At 48.2% G+C, this 16,229-nt stretch overlaps 1 protein-coding gene across 1 annotated transcript in view; it reads right to left on the bottom strand.

The window, feature by feature from the left end:
- Positions 1 to 14,131, bottom strand: part of VWA2 (von Willebrand factor A domain containing 2) — a 45,375-nt gene extending 31,244 nt beyond the window's left edge. Inside the window, exons 1-4 of the mRNA XM_004580217.2 lie at positions 14,064 to 14,131; positions 9,893 to 9,967; positions 8,305 to 8,438; positions 1,840 to 1,949 (exon numbers count right to left, since the gene is read on the bottom strand). Of these exons, the coding sequence (XP_004580274.2) occupies positions 1,840 to 1,949; positions 8,305 to 8,438; positions 9,893 to 9,967; positions 14,064 to 14,115 (371 nt within the window). The 5' untranslated portion in view covers positions 14,116 to 14,131. The remainder of the gene's footprint in view (positions 1 to 1,839; positions 1,950 to 8,304; positions 8,439 to 9,892; positions 9,968 to 14,063) is intronic.
- Positions 14,132 to 16,229: the final 2,098 nt, after the last annotated feature.

Below are 16,229 nucleotides of genomic sequence, written 5' to 3'. Positions count from 1 at the left end.
GCATTCCAGCTTCCTGATAATGCAAAGCTCAGAACCAGCAGATAATAGTTGAAGTTCTTGGATGCCTCCTCACACTTGGTATACTCTAATTGGAGCTTGCGCTTTTGCTTTCCACCTGGCCCAGCCTTGGCAATTGCTGGAATTTAGGGAATGAATCTACAGATGGAGAATATCTCTTGCTCTCATACTGTTATTCTTGCTTTGCCTTTGCAATAAAATAAACGTACTAAGGGCAAGCAAGTCCTGTTTTTAAAAAGGATAGAAGCAGGAGTTATGGCTATATTACTCTATAGCGCATGAGGGTTCCAATTTCTCCACATCTTTATCAATACCTGCTATTGTCTTTCATTTTAGCCTGACATTGCATTGTGCTTCTGAGTTGTATTTCTTTTATGACTGAAGAGGTTAAGCATGTTTTCATACACTTACTGGTCATTTGTTTACCATCTTTGGAGAAGCATCTATTTTAAAGGTTACTTTTGGAGATGATGAAAATGTTTAAAGTTACATTATGGTAATAGTTGTAAAACTTGTGACTCAAAACCACTGAATTATAGTCATTAAATCTGTGAACTTCATGGTGTATAAATTATATCTCAACAAAGCTGCTAGAGTTGTTGTGCTCAACAAGCATAGGGAACAAGGTGGAGTAGGGGTGGGGATATCTCGTAAAGGTGTAGATCCCTGAGTGTCTCTGCCCAGGCCAGAGAAGGATTCAGTCAACCTGGCAGAGAGCCCAGGCAACTGCATGAACACACTCCCTGCACAATTCTGACCCATGTGGCTTTAAAAGCTCTCTCCATGTGTGCTGCTTTGAGTGTCTGGGCTCAAGAAATGGCACAAGGCTGAAATCATCTTGTACAGGAAACCAGTTCCCAAAGAGTCCAGTGGCAGAAGACTCCTAGGGAAGAACTAAAGGCCAGTGGTGTGCACAAATGGAGTTTAAAATTAGTGCTTTTTCCTTTTGTGCTTTCCTGCACATGACTTACCCCATTCCAGACACTCATTGGCAGAGGAAATGGCGGGGATGAACAGTCTGTGATCACGTCTTTAGGGGTCTCCAGGGTCTCTCTCAAGGCTAAAGGGCTTTGAGAGGTCTTGCTGTAGCCTGAAGAGTACCAGGGACAGACATACAGGCTTGTGGCTGGAAGGACGACCTCAGGGTTTGGGTACTTGGCAAGAACAAACAATGACCGTGAATAACTTTGACCATGGACCCTAGCAGGACTTCAGGGGACACTAGTTTGTGGGACAACAGAAACCAGAGTAGATCGGAGATCAAAGTGTCAACGTCATTCTCTGGTGAGGACTTGTGGAGGATGTGGTGGACGTAGTAGGTGCATGTATATGTACACTCATAGATGGACAAATGCATGTGACATGCACTAACACACATACATGATGTGCATGTATATATTTAAACACAAATACATGCACACATGCATTATCCATGAGAAAAAAAAGCACATGCACATATACATACCTAAGAGTCATGACACTACCTCATCCAGGTCTTTAGATGGTGTGTGTGTGTAGGAAAACTTACAGGTACATGTCTCCCAACCACTGCAGGCTCTTCACCCTGGTCTGGACTTTTTATCAGGCCTTTCTCATAGCCAACTCATAACCACACAGAACATCAACAATGCTATTTTTTTTCTTTGCAGCTGAATTCTCACATTATCACTTTGAAGAGGCATAGCCTGGAAAAGGGAATTCTTGCCCCTGCCTCTGCATAGTTGGGGGCCTAGAAACTCTCCCCAGTGTGACACCAAGGGCAGGGTCAGACTAAGAGCAGTTGGTTTCATCCTGACCACAGGGGCGTCTGTCCATACATACTTGAAAACCATCCTCTTGATTTCTGCCTTCACTTCCCGTCTGGTGAGAAATGCATCCAAGGGGAATTCCAGATGAGGAACAGAACCAAACTGCAGGGCTCCCACTCGGACCTGCAGCAGGAAAGAGGACCCAGAGCCCAAGACAAGGTCAAGTTAAAAATATTCCCAAGAAAAAAACAAAGATAAGATGAATGACCCATCCACCCACCACTCAAACAGTGCTAGTCATTCCAAGATCAGTGGAAGATTCTAGAAGGATCTGTCAAAGCTGCTATGTCCTGCACTGTCAACCCCAGTTCGATTAAAAAAAAAAAAGTATTTATTTCTACTTGAATTTAAGAGAGAAGCATAGACAAAGATCTTCCCTCTACTGATGGAGGCAGAGCTGAGCTAGTAAGAAGTCAGGCGCCTCACCCAGGTCTCCCATTATGTGCAGGGGCCCAAGGACCTGGGTCATTCTCTGCTGTTCTCCCAGGTCACAAATAGGGAGGATTGGAAATGGAGTGGCTGGGACTCTTGCAGGCAGAAGATTAGCCTGTTATCATGCTGCCTGCACTTCAATCTTTTGACCCACAGCTCCCAAGGCAATTACCCTGGACAGTTCTTCAGCTGAGCTGCGCCATCCTCAGGGAAGGGACACTGCTTCCCTGGTGCTCTCAATAAATTGAAAGGATATTCAAGATTTAAATGTAAGAAGCCTAGTCAAGCACATTGGTCATTCAGTAGCATGTTATTTAACTTCATGGCATTGTAATTTTTTTTTGCATTGTAATTTTTTTAACTTTATTGCTGTTGCTGATTTTGTTTTATGGCTTTTAATTTAAGGAAATGTATAGTAAGTGTGTAAATAAGAGACTATCATATTGAGATGTGAAGATACAATGCAGTATGCATTTCTACTTCCAAACCAAAGATGGACTCCCAATGAGACTGTTAGACATATCTCGACAATGGGATGCTGGACTCTGCCATTGTCCAAACTAGCAATCTCAGGATACACTTAAATAGCAGATGGACTTACGACTGCTTATGAAGGACTCTACTACTATGGTGACACAAGGGACATTAGGGTGGGGGAAGGGAATTTAGGAGGGGGTAAGGGAAATCCCAAAGCCTGTGGAATTGTGTCATAAAATAAAAACTAAAAAAATCTTTTAAAAAGAAACCTAGGGTCCAGCGTGATAGCATAGCAGCTAAATTCCTTGCCTTGAAAACGCAGGGATATCATATAGGCACTGGTTCTAATCCTGGCAGTCCTGCTTCCCATCCAGCTCCCTGCTTGTGGCCTGGAAAAGCAGTTGAGGATGGTCCAAAGCCTTGGGACCTCGCACCCATGTGGGAGACCTGGAAGAGCTCCTGGCTTCTGATCGGCTCAGTTCCAGCCATTGTAGCTGCTTGGGGAGTGAACCATTGGAGGGAATATCTTCTTCTCTGTCACTCCTTCTCTTTATATATCTGCCTTTCCAATAAAATATAAATAAATCTTAAAGAAACCTAGTCATGAAAATCCTGTGTCAACTGTAGGGAAATCACTTTATCATCAGAGTGAAAAGGAGGGTGGGAGGGCAAAAGAGTTAAAATCCAGAAGCCTTACAAAGCAAAGGTGAGTAAATCTGACTAAATTGGTGGAGGGAGGGAGCAACTTCAACAGAACCAAACACATCTTAGCACAACCAAAAAGGAAGGCGCACTGGACAAATTATTTGCAACTCCACTGGGGAAAGGTTTTCTTGAAATCAATATGTGCAAGACCAGGGATCCAAGAGGAAGCAAAGGAAACGAGCAGAGAGCACAGCAGGACATGCAGAAGGCTCTTTCATGTGGGGGCAGGCGGGTGTTTGACCTGCTCACACACGGATGCCATTTGTTTCACCTCAGAGTAGCCAGATGTCAGATACAACGATGTGGTAACAACCAGCATCTTCTACCATAGCTGGCAAGAATGCAAACTGGCTTAGCATCCACCCAGGGCAGTATGTCAGTGTTTGCTGAAAATCAATAACTGGGACCAGTGTTATGGTCTAGCAAGTTCTTGTCTTGATACTGGTATCCAATTTCAGCACTGGTTCAAGTTCTGACTGCTCTACATCTGATCCAGCTCCTTGCTAATGTGCCTGGGTAGACAATCGGGGACGACACAGGTGCTTGGGTCCCTGCCATCATGAAGGAGATCCAGATGGAGATACTGGGTCCTTGCTTCAGCCTGGCCGAGCCTGGCTGTGAGGATACTGGGACATGAACTAGTCATGTTCTCATTATGTTTCTCTCACTCCCCTCCATCCATCTCTGTCACTCTGTCTTTCAAATAAATAAAACTCTTAAAAGACAGAGCCATTGGAAATTTATCCTACAGATACACTCCCCAAGATGACACATTTACCAGGTCAGAGTACATTCGCAATAATTAGAACTTGGTAAATCCTTATGTCTGAAAAATGAACTACCTATAGCACATACATATATGGAAAGATTTCTAAGATACCATAAAGAGGAAAACGCAAGAGAAGAACAATGCATGTGGTGGGCTACCCTTTGTGTAAAGGGGAGGGGATAACATGTGTATCCTACTAATATTTGCATGAAGTGGTTCTGGAAAGAGACTCTAGGAAACAGGCAGGGGTGGTTTGAGGAAAGACGAGAATGTGTGTGTGGGAAGAATACACCTCACTGTGCATATTGCTATGAAGTCACGTGAGTTACTTGGGTAAAAAAAAAAAAAAAAAAAAACCCACACAACTCCCTACAGACCAACAGCTGGGTATATGGACTGGCGTTAAACAGGAAATGTGCAACTTGAAAACAAGAGTCCAACAGCTGAAATCAATTGTTAAGGCATTTCGTTTAATTGATGGTTTGCAAGCAAAATAGTTGCCTTTTATCTTGAGTCTACCCTGGGCTCAGAAGCCAGCCTCTTGTTCTTCACACACTGTAATCACCCCTGCGCAAATCAGAGGCAGGAAGCGGAGTCTGTAGCTTTCAAAAAGAAAGCTTCAAACACCTTAAAATCCAACTCAATGGCAGGGAATCCAGGGAAAGCCTTAATTTTCAGCTACATGACAATTTCTCCTTGAGAACCACAGCACTGAGAGGTGTCACCAAATCCCTTGGATGCAACAAAAAGACACAGCTGCAAAAGCATACAATTTGAAGTCACCAAAGGGATGGCCCAGGGCAAACCCTTCACTTAGCATGCCGATGGACTCAGCACTTTGGTCAGGAGCCCCAGTGCTCACTTACTCATCCAAATAGACACCCAAGCCCTCTGCTCCCCCAATCTAGCTGTTAAAAGCCGCCCCCAGCCCCCACAGGGTAAGTGCATTTCTGATTTCCTGAATGCCTACATTCTGCCCTCTTAAGAAAAGCCATTCTAGGCCAATGTTGTGGCACAGCACGATAAGCTGGCATTACAGGCACCCCACATAGACATTGGTTCAAGCCCTGACTGTTACACTTCCAATTCAGCCCCTTGCTAATGCTTCTGGAAGGCATCAGGGAATGGCCCAAGTCCCCTACCTCTACAAGAGAGATACAGATGGAGCTTCAGGCTCCCGACTGCAGCCTGGCCTACCAGCTCTTGTAACCATTTGGTGGGTGGATCAAGCAGATGGAAGAACTTTGCCTTTCTAGTAAACAGATCTCTACAAGATAAATGGCCATTCTGAATCCTCTTTCATATAAAAATGATAAGCAGGTTCTCTTCTCTATGGACGTTCCCAGGCCTCTCGCTGTCCTTATCATTAGCAGTGTCTGCTTGACCAGTATCTGAAGATCAGCCCCAGCACTCAGCGCTGCAGCCTAGATGTGGTCTAGCAACACTGTTATGGAGTGTGAGAGACCACACCCAAAACAAGTGTGGGATGTTAGGAGTCTTTGTCGGTCAAGCTTAGCGACAGCAGCTCTAGGAACTACCGCGCCATGCACCCTCCAACCAGACTGAGAGCTGTACAGGATGAAGTCTCCATGCATTCAATTAAGTGGCAGGAAGGGAGCTTCCGAAGCCCCAAGTTTCCCTGTGGTTTTATTTATCTAAAATAGCACAACAGGAGGTAGGACGGGCCGGGTGCTTTTCCACGCTGTCAATTTACTTGAATGGCACAGGAGGCAGGAGGGACCAGAGCGGACTGGACCCGACAAGCAGGTTCTAGCTATGAGTTGGCTGCACCCAATCACAACACTGAGATTAAGCTCCATGAATTCTGGGTGTCTGCTGTCCACAACACCACCCAGAAAGTTTCTTGGGATGGCTTTCTTAACCTCCCTTCAGCACACACCGCCACAATGCTGGCTGTCCATTTATTGCCCAGAAAGCTACCTGCTAGAAGGGAGACAAAAGGCCCAAGAAAGCAAATTTTGGGCTCAGGGTCAAGAACCTCAATTCTTCCAGTTAGCCATCTCCTGAGATTGCCATGTGATTCCAGGCAGTCGCTTACCCTCCCTGAGTGTGTTTCCTCATCCCCCAAACACACACCAAGTCAACAGTGTCTGACCTTTGCACCACTTCCTCTGTGTAGAGCTCCTGCAACTTCACAGGGACTCCTTTGGGCAGCAAGGGCAACGGAGATCCAGCAGCTCTCAGACCAGATTGAATGGTACTGGCCACAGTAACTATTGATGACTACAAAAGACCGCCCTTGGTCCAGGGCAACGTGCACCTGCTACCCAGTGTCATGCCCTTCTAAGAGACCACCTGGTCCTCTTAAAGTCACATTTGCTTCTAAAACCTAGAGGTTTGTGAGGTTTCCCTCCAAAAATAGCATTTCCTGTCTTGATCTGTAAGTACCTCATCTTATATTCAGGTAACTATGGCTTTCCAGACCAAAGCATTCCTTCAATTTTTTTTTATTTGTTTTTGAGTAAGTTCACAAGGTTGAAAACCTACAGGTTTGAAACATCTGTACAGATGATCTCTCCTTGAATGTGTGCCTTGTCTGCTCAGTTCCCTCCTATTAATGGGAAACCACTGACAAGTCCCTCGGTGTGCATGGAAAGACAAATACAGGCTCAAAGCCACATCTTCTGCGTACCACGCACAACTTTCTTTTTACACTCAACAAGTTCTGGTATCTTTCCATGCAGGAGTTTCCTATTTCAGTATAGGAGTACCTGCCGTGGACTTGTCTCTCCCCTACCAAGGGACACCTGGGCAACTTGACATCATATACAACCATAAATACTGCTGTGACAGATACTCTATGTGGATGTCACTTTGCATGGGTGGGAGTATCAATAGAATAAGCTCCTGGAAGCAGAATGAACAGATCAAGGGGTCTGCACCTTCATCACTTTCACGGAGGCCAATGTACTGTTCCCATAGACTGTGATGGTTTCACCTCCCCCTGCCCATCTCCCTATGACACACGAGAATTCCCATCTCCTGCAGATGTGTTCACCCAACTTCGGACTTTTGCTAACCAGGAAATAAAATACTGGTATGGCAAGGAAGAGGTTCACTAATACCTGGACTGGCACTGGGCATCTTCACATGCCCGACCAGTCAACATCTGTGCTAACCACCTGTTTTTTTTTTAAAGATTTATTTTTATTTCTATTGGAAAGGCAGATTTACAGAGAGGAAGAGAAACAGAGGGGAAGATCTTCCATCCGATGATTCCTGAAGCCAGGAACTTCTTTCGGGTCTCCCACATGGGTGCAGGGTTCCAAGGCTTTGGAAAGTCCTCAAATGGTTTCCCAGGCCACAAGCAGGGAGCTGGATGGGAAGCTGGGCTGCCAGGGTATGACCCAGCACCCATGTGGGATCCTGGCACGTACAAGGTGAGGACTTGAGCTGCTAGGCTTCCGCGCTGGGCCCTGACCACCTGTTCTTCTGTGGGGTTGTTCAAACACCTCTTTTAGAAACTAGGAAATGCCCATGCTGGCTGCCTGCCCCGGGGCCAGAGTGGTGCCTCTGCTGTGAACACGGTGGGAGGTGAGCTCCATGGGCAGACTCCAGGCTGCTGATGGGCTTTCACTTTGGGTCTGCTCAGCAGGCTCACCCTGTCTCACTGTTCTGCATACACTACTTATCATTTCAGTGAGAAACCAAACCCAGGTATTCACTCCTGACCTACGATGTGGATGCACTGTGGCATAAGTCAGCCAGATCCTTCCCTTGGACTACTGTGATTGGTCAAGCCATTATTGTGTGACTTTAGCCTGTCCAATCAGAACCTTCTCTGGGATTTTTGGGGGTTTTTTGCTCTACAAGGAAAGAAGTCTTCTGTTTTCTTGAAAGACAATGCAGGACACTTTCACCTTGTGAGTGAAGCCAGACAGGGAAAGAAGCCAACCAAGGCAAGCAGAACTGAGCAGTAGCCATGAGGAATGCATAGCAGCCACACCAAGCCTGGGACCAGGAGTCACTCCCTGCCTCTTCCTGGTTCCTCAGGCCAGCGAATGCCGGCTATTGCCTAAGACTCACTTTGCCACTTGCAATCAAACATGCTCGAATACAAAAACCTCTACTCACCCTGTCGGGGCTGATGTCCAGGGCATCACAGAGGGTGATGGCAAAGTGCTTGGACCTTTCAAAGCCTGCTTTCCCAATGCTGTGTGAGCCATCCAACAGAAACAGGACGTCCACTGCCGCCGAGCAGCGCATCACTGGGGAGAGCAGGACAGACAGCGACAATCAACCTCTGTGCCATTTAGCAGCAATTCAGCAGGGTGGGGGCAGGAACCTTGCAGTGGGCCAGGCTGCTGCCCTCAGCGAGACACGGCAAAGGCAACGCCATAGAAGGCCCCTGCCAGAGGCAGCATCCCCCACAGCAGGAAGTTCCCACCCACCACAGGCATAATGCTTGCAGACCGGCCCTCACATGGCTCTGATTGTGGGACAAGTCCCTCCACTAGACCAGAGCTCCGTGAAGTCTCCTGGGCCAGGGAGTGAGATGGAGCAGTCTTGATGCCAGTCTTGATGCCCCTTGCCAGCCCCTTGCCAGTCCCAAATCCCAGCCAGCACCGACTGTGCCTTTCCTATAGGACAATAGGTGCTGTGAACACACGGGTGTGCAAATTGCTGTCAGTCTAACCACCACCCCCAAACCTATCACTACTTATTTTTAGTGACTTCACAAGTTTAATGGTGAGGTCATTTACACACCTCACAATTCACCCATGTAAAGTATATCTTTCAATTAATTTTCAGTACTGCTTGAGTTTCCTTTTTCCAAAATGTTTGGGAACATAAATGTTTTTGGATTAAAAGTTTCCATCCTTTGGAAACCTTTGGAATATCAGCATATGCATAGTGAGATACCTTGGGGATGGGCCCCAAGTCTCAACATGAAACTTATGTTTCATAGACATGCAAGTGATGCGTAATTTTATACAGTATGCTTAGCGCATCAGTACTCCAGTCAGTTATGTGACACCCTGTGTGACATTTCCTCCATGGATGACAGCACTCAAACACGCCTGATTTCAGATCAGTGATGCTGAAGCTGTGTGTTCACGAACACATTCCGTCATTGCACTAGTTTTAGAACATCCTCCCTTATCTCTAAGGAAATTTGGTATCTTCTAGCACCTACCCACTGCTACACCAAGCCAGATTTACTGTCTATTCCCATTGCACAGATGAAGAAACTCCATTAACTTTCCCAAGGCCAACGCCCTTGTAAACAGTAGGGCCAGGAACCAAACTCAAGTATTTAGCAACCTCCTCCCCCACTCCATATACACCAGAGGGTGGGAGGGAGCAGAGTCAGAGAAACACGGTCCAGAAGGCAGCCTTGGAGCCCAAGAGCGAAGACAGGGCAGGCAGCACCTGGGGAACACATGCTGTGGCTGGGACACTGTGGAGGTGACACTGTTCAGAGTGGGAGAACAAACAAGTCAGGGGACGAGGGCAGCCGGGTAGACTGCAGTCAGGTGAGGAAGACTTTGAGAGGCAGCCTAGAAACTTCATGCTGAAGAGCTCCACGATTTCTTTCTAAATCAAGGAGAAGGACTTGGTGAGGCCTGCCCTTGGTGTGGAAGGAGGACTGGAGTAGGACAGAAGGCCTGGAAGGGACAGTGCCTCCCTTGGGTGGTTGGGAGTATCCATCAAGGCTTACTTTTGCTGGCAGCTGAAATCTTCCCAAGGGTCTCCCTGCTCACGTGCACTTCCTGAAGAGGGTGGACTGGAGGCACTAGGCAAGAGAACATCAGAAGAGGTCATCACAAGGCAGAGTGAGGTAGTGGCCACATGTCCACATCACATGACCAAAATGAAAGGTAACAGGAGTGAACACGGATAAGGAGTCCAGTGACATCTGTACTTCAAAAACAATTACACGGAGGCATAAAGGAACACCTGAGTGCCCCACGACTATGGGGTCTCTTTGTACCTAACCTTGGGTATCTTGAGAAAAATTTTTAAAAGTCACAGAATCCAGCTGTATGGTGCAGTGAGTGGCTCAATTGCAGTAGGTTAAGCTACCACCTGCAACTCTAATATCTCATTCTAGAGCATCAATCCAAGCTCCAGCTGCTCCACTGCCCCGCTGACTGTCAACACACCTGGGAAGGCAGCAGAGGATGCCCAAGTATGTGGGCCCCTGCCACCCATGTGGGAGATCTAGATGGGAGTTCCTGGCTTCAGCCTTCCCAGTCCCGGCTCTTTTAGCCCTTTGGGGACACAATTGGAGGATGGGAGGTGAGTCAATCAATGAATCACTTTCACTTTACAATCTCTTTTGTAAAAATACACATGGAGCAGCTACGTTAGTGGTCCTTCCTACGTCAGTGGTCATTATGGGGTGTCCCCTGGGGATGGCCTCCTTGTACTATGCCTGGGTACATCTTTGGAAGTGCCCCCCCACCAGCCCACCCAGCAGATCCTGCAGGTAAGGCATCGCTGCTACAAGCAATCACCATGCACGTGAACATGGCAGAACATTGGTAGAACGGAGCCCCAGCAAAGCATAGGGGAAAATGTTCAAATGGCTGACAAAATGCTTTAATATTGAGACAACACTTTAAATGTGACATTGAAATGGTCAAACTCTAAGCTGAAGGGCAACTGGGGCAAGTACTTTTCCAGTGGTGGCACCACAAGTTAATATAATGCTTCTGGTGAAAAAAAAAGTTGGCCAAATGAATTAAGAGTCATGAAAGTGCCTATACCTTCGACCCTCTGGATTACTGCACCTAGGGCTTAAAAACATTTTTTTTAAGAGAAGGGAAAGTCTACATTAAGACTCTCCAACTTTTTTTGGATGCTGGGGAATGCTAGATTTAGAATACACAAAGAAAGTTGTATACTGATGTAGTTGTTCAGTATGACTAATACACACAGGGCTAAGAAGTTTTAGAATAGGAAATTTGTGGATGCATTTTCCATTCTTTTTCTTTATTATTTTAAATTGAAAAGCAGAGGCAGACAGGGATCTCTCATCTATTGTTTCATTCCCCAAAATGCCCATAATAGCCAGGCTGGGCCAGGACAAAGCCAGGAGCCCAGACCCAATCCAGCTCTCCCCCATGGGCATCAGGGACCCAGCTGCCTGTACCATCACCTGCCGCCTCCCAGGGTAGGCATGAGCAGGATCAGGAGTCAGACCTGGACCCAGGTACTCAGACCTGGATATGGGCATCCCAATGGCATTTTGACTTCTACACCCAACAGCCACCCCGGGAGGCATATTCTGAGAAGCCAGCACCCTTGGCAACTGTGCACAAGAGATGACAATCAGTAGGAATGACCACGGCGATGCTTTCCAGCAACCGATGTCCACTGACAAGGCACAAGGGAGACAAAGCAGAGTGGCCAGGGCCCAGGGCAGGGGTAGACTGAGGTCATGAGCCAGAGCGGCTTGCTGGGGGTAAGGAGAGGGGCTGGCAGGAAAAGGAGGACTCACACAGCACAGGGGAGTCAGGTTTGGGGAGATGATGTCAAGGTCAACTTGATCACCCACAACCCCCAGGGCTGTTCTCCATTCACAAGATGCCAGTGCAAATGAAAGGAGCTTTTAGTTGCCCTGTATGAACAACAGCAGATGCCCCGCAAGCAGGACAGCCATTCACAACTGAAGTGTTTTTTGCCTCGCTGCATTCTGGTAGTGTGGAGACCCTGCTGCCACCCAACTGGGAGCACAGGCTGCTCCCAGGGGTCCTTGGAAGCTCAGGGAGGACAGGAGCGTTTCTGTCCTCTGCAAAGCACAGCCCCTCTCTGCAGGCAACACACAGCACCAGGGTTTTCCTGGAATAAGACCATGAACCACTGGCAAAGGGCTCAAGAGCTGAGGCTCCCTCAGGGACAGAACAAAACCATGTCATCCTATCTTCCCAGCCACTTCAGCTGGAGACAGGAGGCCATCTCCACGACCAGAGGCCACTCACCATGACACTCCCTGCTTACTGGCCTTCCCTGCACCGTGTGAGCAGCTGTTCCTGCCCGTGCCAAGGCTTCGGGGAGCCATCCCCAAGGCTCCCAGTGAGGTCAGCCCGGGATTCTGCAGGGCTCCCCTGGGACAGGGCCTCGGCAACATGTGACCACTGCTGCCAGCAGCCTCCCATAAAGATCTACCTCCCACCTGCTGAGCCTTGCCGATTAACCCTGGAGGCCACAGATGCGCAGCTGAACAGGCAGGTTTGAGAGCCATGTATCTAGGCAAAAGCTTTCACTTTATAGATGAAATAGCCAATTTTGTGAAAGAACCCCTACACGCATCTAGCCATACGACTAGCTTAAGGGAGATCTGAGGATCCATCCTAGTTCTGCACCCAACACTTGGGTAATTATGGACAAATCACACAACCTCCCTGGTCCAACCCAGGGGTTGATGGATCAAGTGCATGTGAGCATACCCTGGTGGGCTCCATTAGGGCCACAGAAGGCAAAGTTCCATGATATGCTGGTGTAGAAGCTTGACTGTGCCTGGGGCTCTGGCAACCTCATTCAGGGCCTGTCACACTGACACACGTCACCAAGCCCTATCCCTTGGCCTTGTAGCTACTGCTTTACACTGCCCACTTACGGGACTTGGAGATGGCTCAGCAACAGCAGTGAGGCTGGACCAGCAAGACCCTACTTGCAGCCTTTCTGATCTTCCCAGGCTCTAAAGACAAAAAGGTGATGACAGCAGCCAACTCGGCAAATAGCAGTTCCCTCGCTCCCCAAAACACAGTCCAAGGAGGAATTGCAAGCAAGAAATCAGGGGAGATCAGAGGGCAAGGCCTTGGTTGTACAGAGGAGACTCCCGAGCCAGGCTGCGCAGCCCAGCCACCTGATGTGATGTTCTTGCTTTTTCAGGCAGGACAACCATTTGCAGACACAGCGACGCCTTCCTACAGGCTCAGATTTCAAAGTGGGACAAGGTGGGAAGTAAGAAGGAAGTCAGTTTTCCCCAAGATTCCTTTAGGAAACTACCTATTAAGCACTGACGGTGTACCTAGCTCCCGTGCCAGGCACCGAGACTACACAAGGGTGAACATACGCTCTGCAGAGGCTCACTGCTCACACAGCCTACACAGTGGAAAACACGTACTTTTCAAACACTTCCCTCAAAGTCAACTGCCAACACCTGCTTTAAATTCAATCTGCTCTGCTATACAGCAGAGGCCCTGGGAACCTGACCCGATTTGATCGGGGTGGGAGTGGGGGGCTGGATGGGGGAGTCCAAAGGAACTGAACCAGATAGTCAAGGATGGGTACTTTACCAGCAAGTCAGTGCTGGGGTGACCATGGTAGATGGCCTCCATGATTCAGAACTTAGCAGAAGAGAGCAAGGGTACAGGCAGGACAGGAAGGGAATTTGGGACTGCAAGACAAAAGATGTAGGGGAGCGGGCAGCAGAGGGATGGACAGTCACAGGCTGGAATCAGTGAGGACTGCCGCAGAGCAACAAGACAGATGGATCCAAGGCCTTCAGAAATCACTGGGATTGGGGCAGCATTGCGGTGTAATGAGTTAAGTCACTACCTGCAATGCTGGTATCCCACATGGGAGCCTATTCAAGTCCCTGCTGCTCCACTTCTGATCCAGCTCCCTGCTAATGTACCTGGGAAAAGCACCAAAGTGTAGCCCAAGTCCCTGGGCTCCTACACCCCACATGACAGACCCAGATGAAGCTACTGGCTCCAGCTTGGCCCCAGCCTAGCCATGGCAACCATTTGGGAAACATCTCTCTCTTCTCTCTAACTCTGCCTTTCAAATTTTCAAATAAAGAAATAAAACAAAAACCAGGGGAATCAGAAGGAAAACCAAACCTCAACACTTCACCACCTTTTTCCCCTAAATCTTACCTCCGGAAAACAGGAAAACGTACAAGGCTCCCAGCAACAGGATACAGTGCATGCTGGCACAGTTACAGGATCTGGAAAGACAGACAACAGCAGCAGTTAGCTCTGTGGATGGCCCTGGCCACACCACCTAACAGCAGGCCAGGGATTCACCCTTCTTCAGGCCACAGACAGCTCCCTGGCAGCCCCTTCTCCTCAACTACAGAAGGACACAAAACACACAAAGTCCCAAAAATCCTTGAGGTCTTCACTGTCACAACTTGCACTTTTACACAACCACCTAACGCCTCCCCCAGAATTCCACCCGTGCCCCCAAACCAGCCCTGCTCCTCCACAGGCTAGGGTGGGGTGCCAGGCCCACAGCCAGGAATTCCAGGTTTTAGCGCTGCTTGGGCCCTGGTAAGCCACAGAACTTCAGGCAAAATGATTCCCAACCCAGGCTGTCCATTTCTTCATGAGCACCTAGAAACTGACAAGTCAAAGATTTTAACAACTGCACCAAACACCCACTCCCTAATTGATAGTTTTGAGGGGGTCATTAGGGGCTGAAGTGAGAGCATTTGGTGAAAAATGATACCTATGGGACCGAAGTCACAGGCTATCTGAGATCTCCTAGTTTTAGCTGTGAGACTCAGGAAATCCACTACTATCATTTATCACAGACAGGATGCACAATTCAAGTAGCCGTAGGTTGAGCAGGTGAACATGCAGTCTGAAGACCAGAAAGGAGTCAGCCCGAACGAAATGGATATTTTTATCTCCAGTATCATTTAGCAGGTGAAAATCTGGAAGTATTACAATTCTATTTTGCCCTTGGGGATCCAACATCTCCCTATATGGCTGTCCCTGGGTATGCTCAGGGGATTGCTTCTGGAACTCCCAGTGGATGCCACACTTGGAGGCTGCTCAATCCCATATATACATAAAATGGCAAAGCATTCACACACAACTGCATGTACCCCCCCCCCCGGGTTTATTTTCAAAATTCTTATGCGGGAAGTAACGCTAGAGACAGAAAGGAAGCTCCCATCCGCTGGCTCATTTCCCAAATGTGCAAAATGACTGGGTACCAGTCTCCAGGAACTCCAGGTCTGCCAACCACGTGCAGCATTTCCTGGTGCCTGCCAACAGTCTGCATTGAAAGGAAAGTCAGGAGCTAAAGCTGGAAACTGATCCAAGACACTTAGGTGGGACGCGGGCATCGCAATCAGCACCTTAACTGTTGGGTCAAACACCTGCTCTCTCCTGTATGCTAGAAATCAGCTTGAGGTTTGTGACAGCATCTAACACACAGTATAAATGCCCTGTAAACAGCTGTTCTACCATATTGCTTAGGGAATAGTGACAGAGATTTATTTTTTTTCTGAATACCGTCCATCTGTCCATCTGAGGTTGGTTGAATCCATGGATGCAGAACAGAGCGTGACACTACACTAAACTGACCCACAGAGAAGACACAGAAGGTGGGGGGTATTTGGTCCAGCAGGGAAGAGACCAGCTGGGATATCCACATGCCACATCGCAGTGCCTGGGTTCCATATATGCTTCCTGGCTGCAGCTTCCTGCTAATTCAGACCACCGAAGGCAGGTGATGGCATGAGTAACTGGGTTCCTGACACCCACATGGGAGATCTGGATCGCGTTCCTGGCTCCACCCGTCACAGACGCTTGGGGAGTGAACCAGCCAACTGTCCAAACTTTCTGTCCATCTCCATTCACTCCCTTCCACAAGAATGAAAGACTTGGCTGTCACAATTGGTGCCACCAGTAGGTCCTAACAAAATTCTCCTTCCACCGGACAATGAGCAGACATCCATTCAGCAGCTGATTTCAGTGAACGAACCCAGGGCCGAGCTACGGGATGGAGAATACTGGAGGATTCCAGGAGTCCCCCAGTTTCCAAAGACCAGGGGGTGAGAGAAATGGTGAATCACTAGGTTAGCTATCATGGTATGCAACCCTGGGGGGCCACTCACCGCAACCTGCCGCATCTCAATCTGAAACCTCTCAACAGCAGAAAAGAACCACTCTGCACCCAGAGCATGGACGGCAAGGCAGGAGCCAGGATGACACGGATGGAGTATGACGTCACCAGGAAGCATGGCCAGCAGGTCTGAAGTGACCGTGTTCAGACTGGGAAGCTGGCCGGGCTCACTGGGAACTGCAGGA

Source organism: Ochotona princeps, chromosome 13 (assembly GCF_030435755.1).
Source record: "Ochotona princeps isolate mOchPri1 chromosome 13, mOchPri1.hap1, whole genome shotgun sequence".
NCBI lineage: Eukaryota > Metazoa > Chordata > Mammalia > Lagomorpha > Ochotonidae > Ochotona > Ochotona princeps.
Note: the sequence above shows the minus strand (reverse complement) of the source record. Positions and strands in the feature narration are given on the sequence as shown.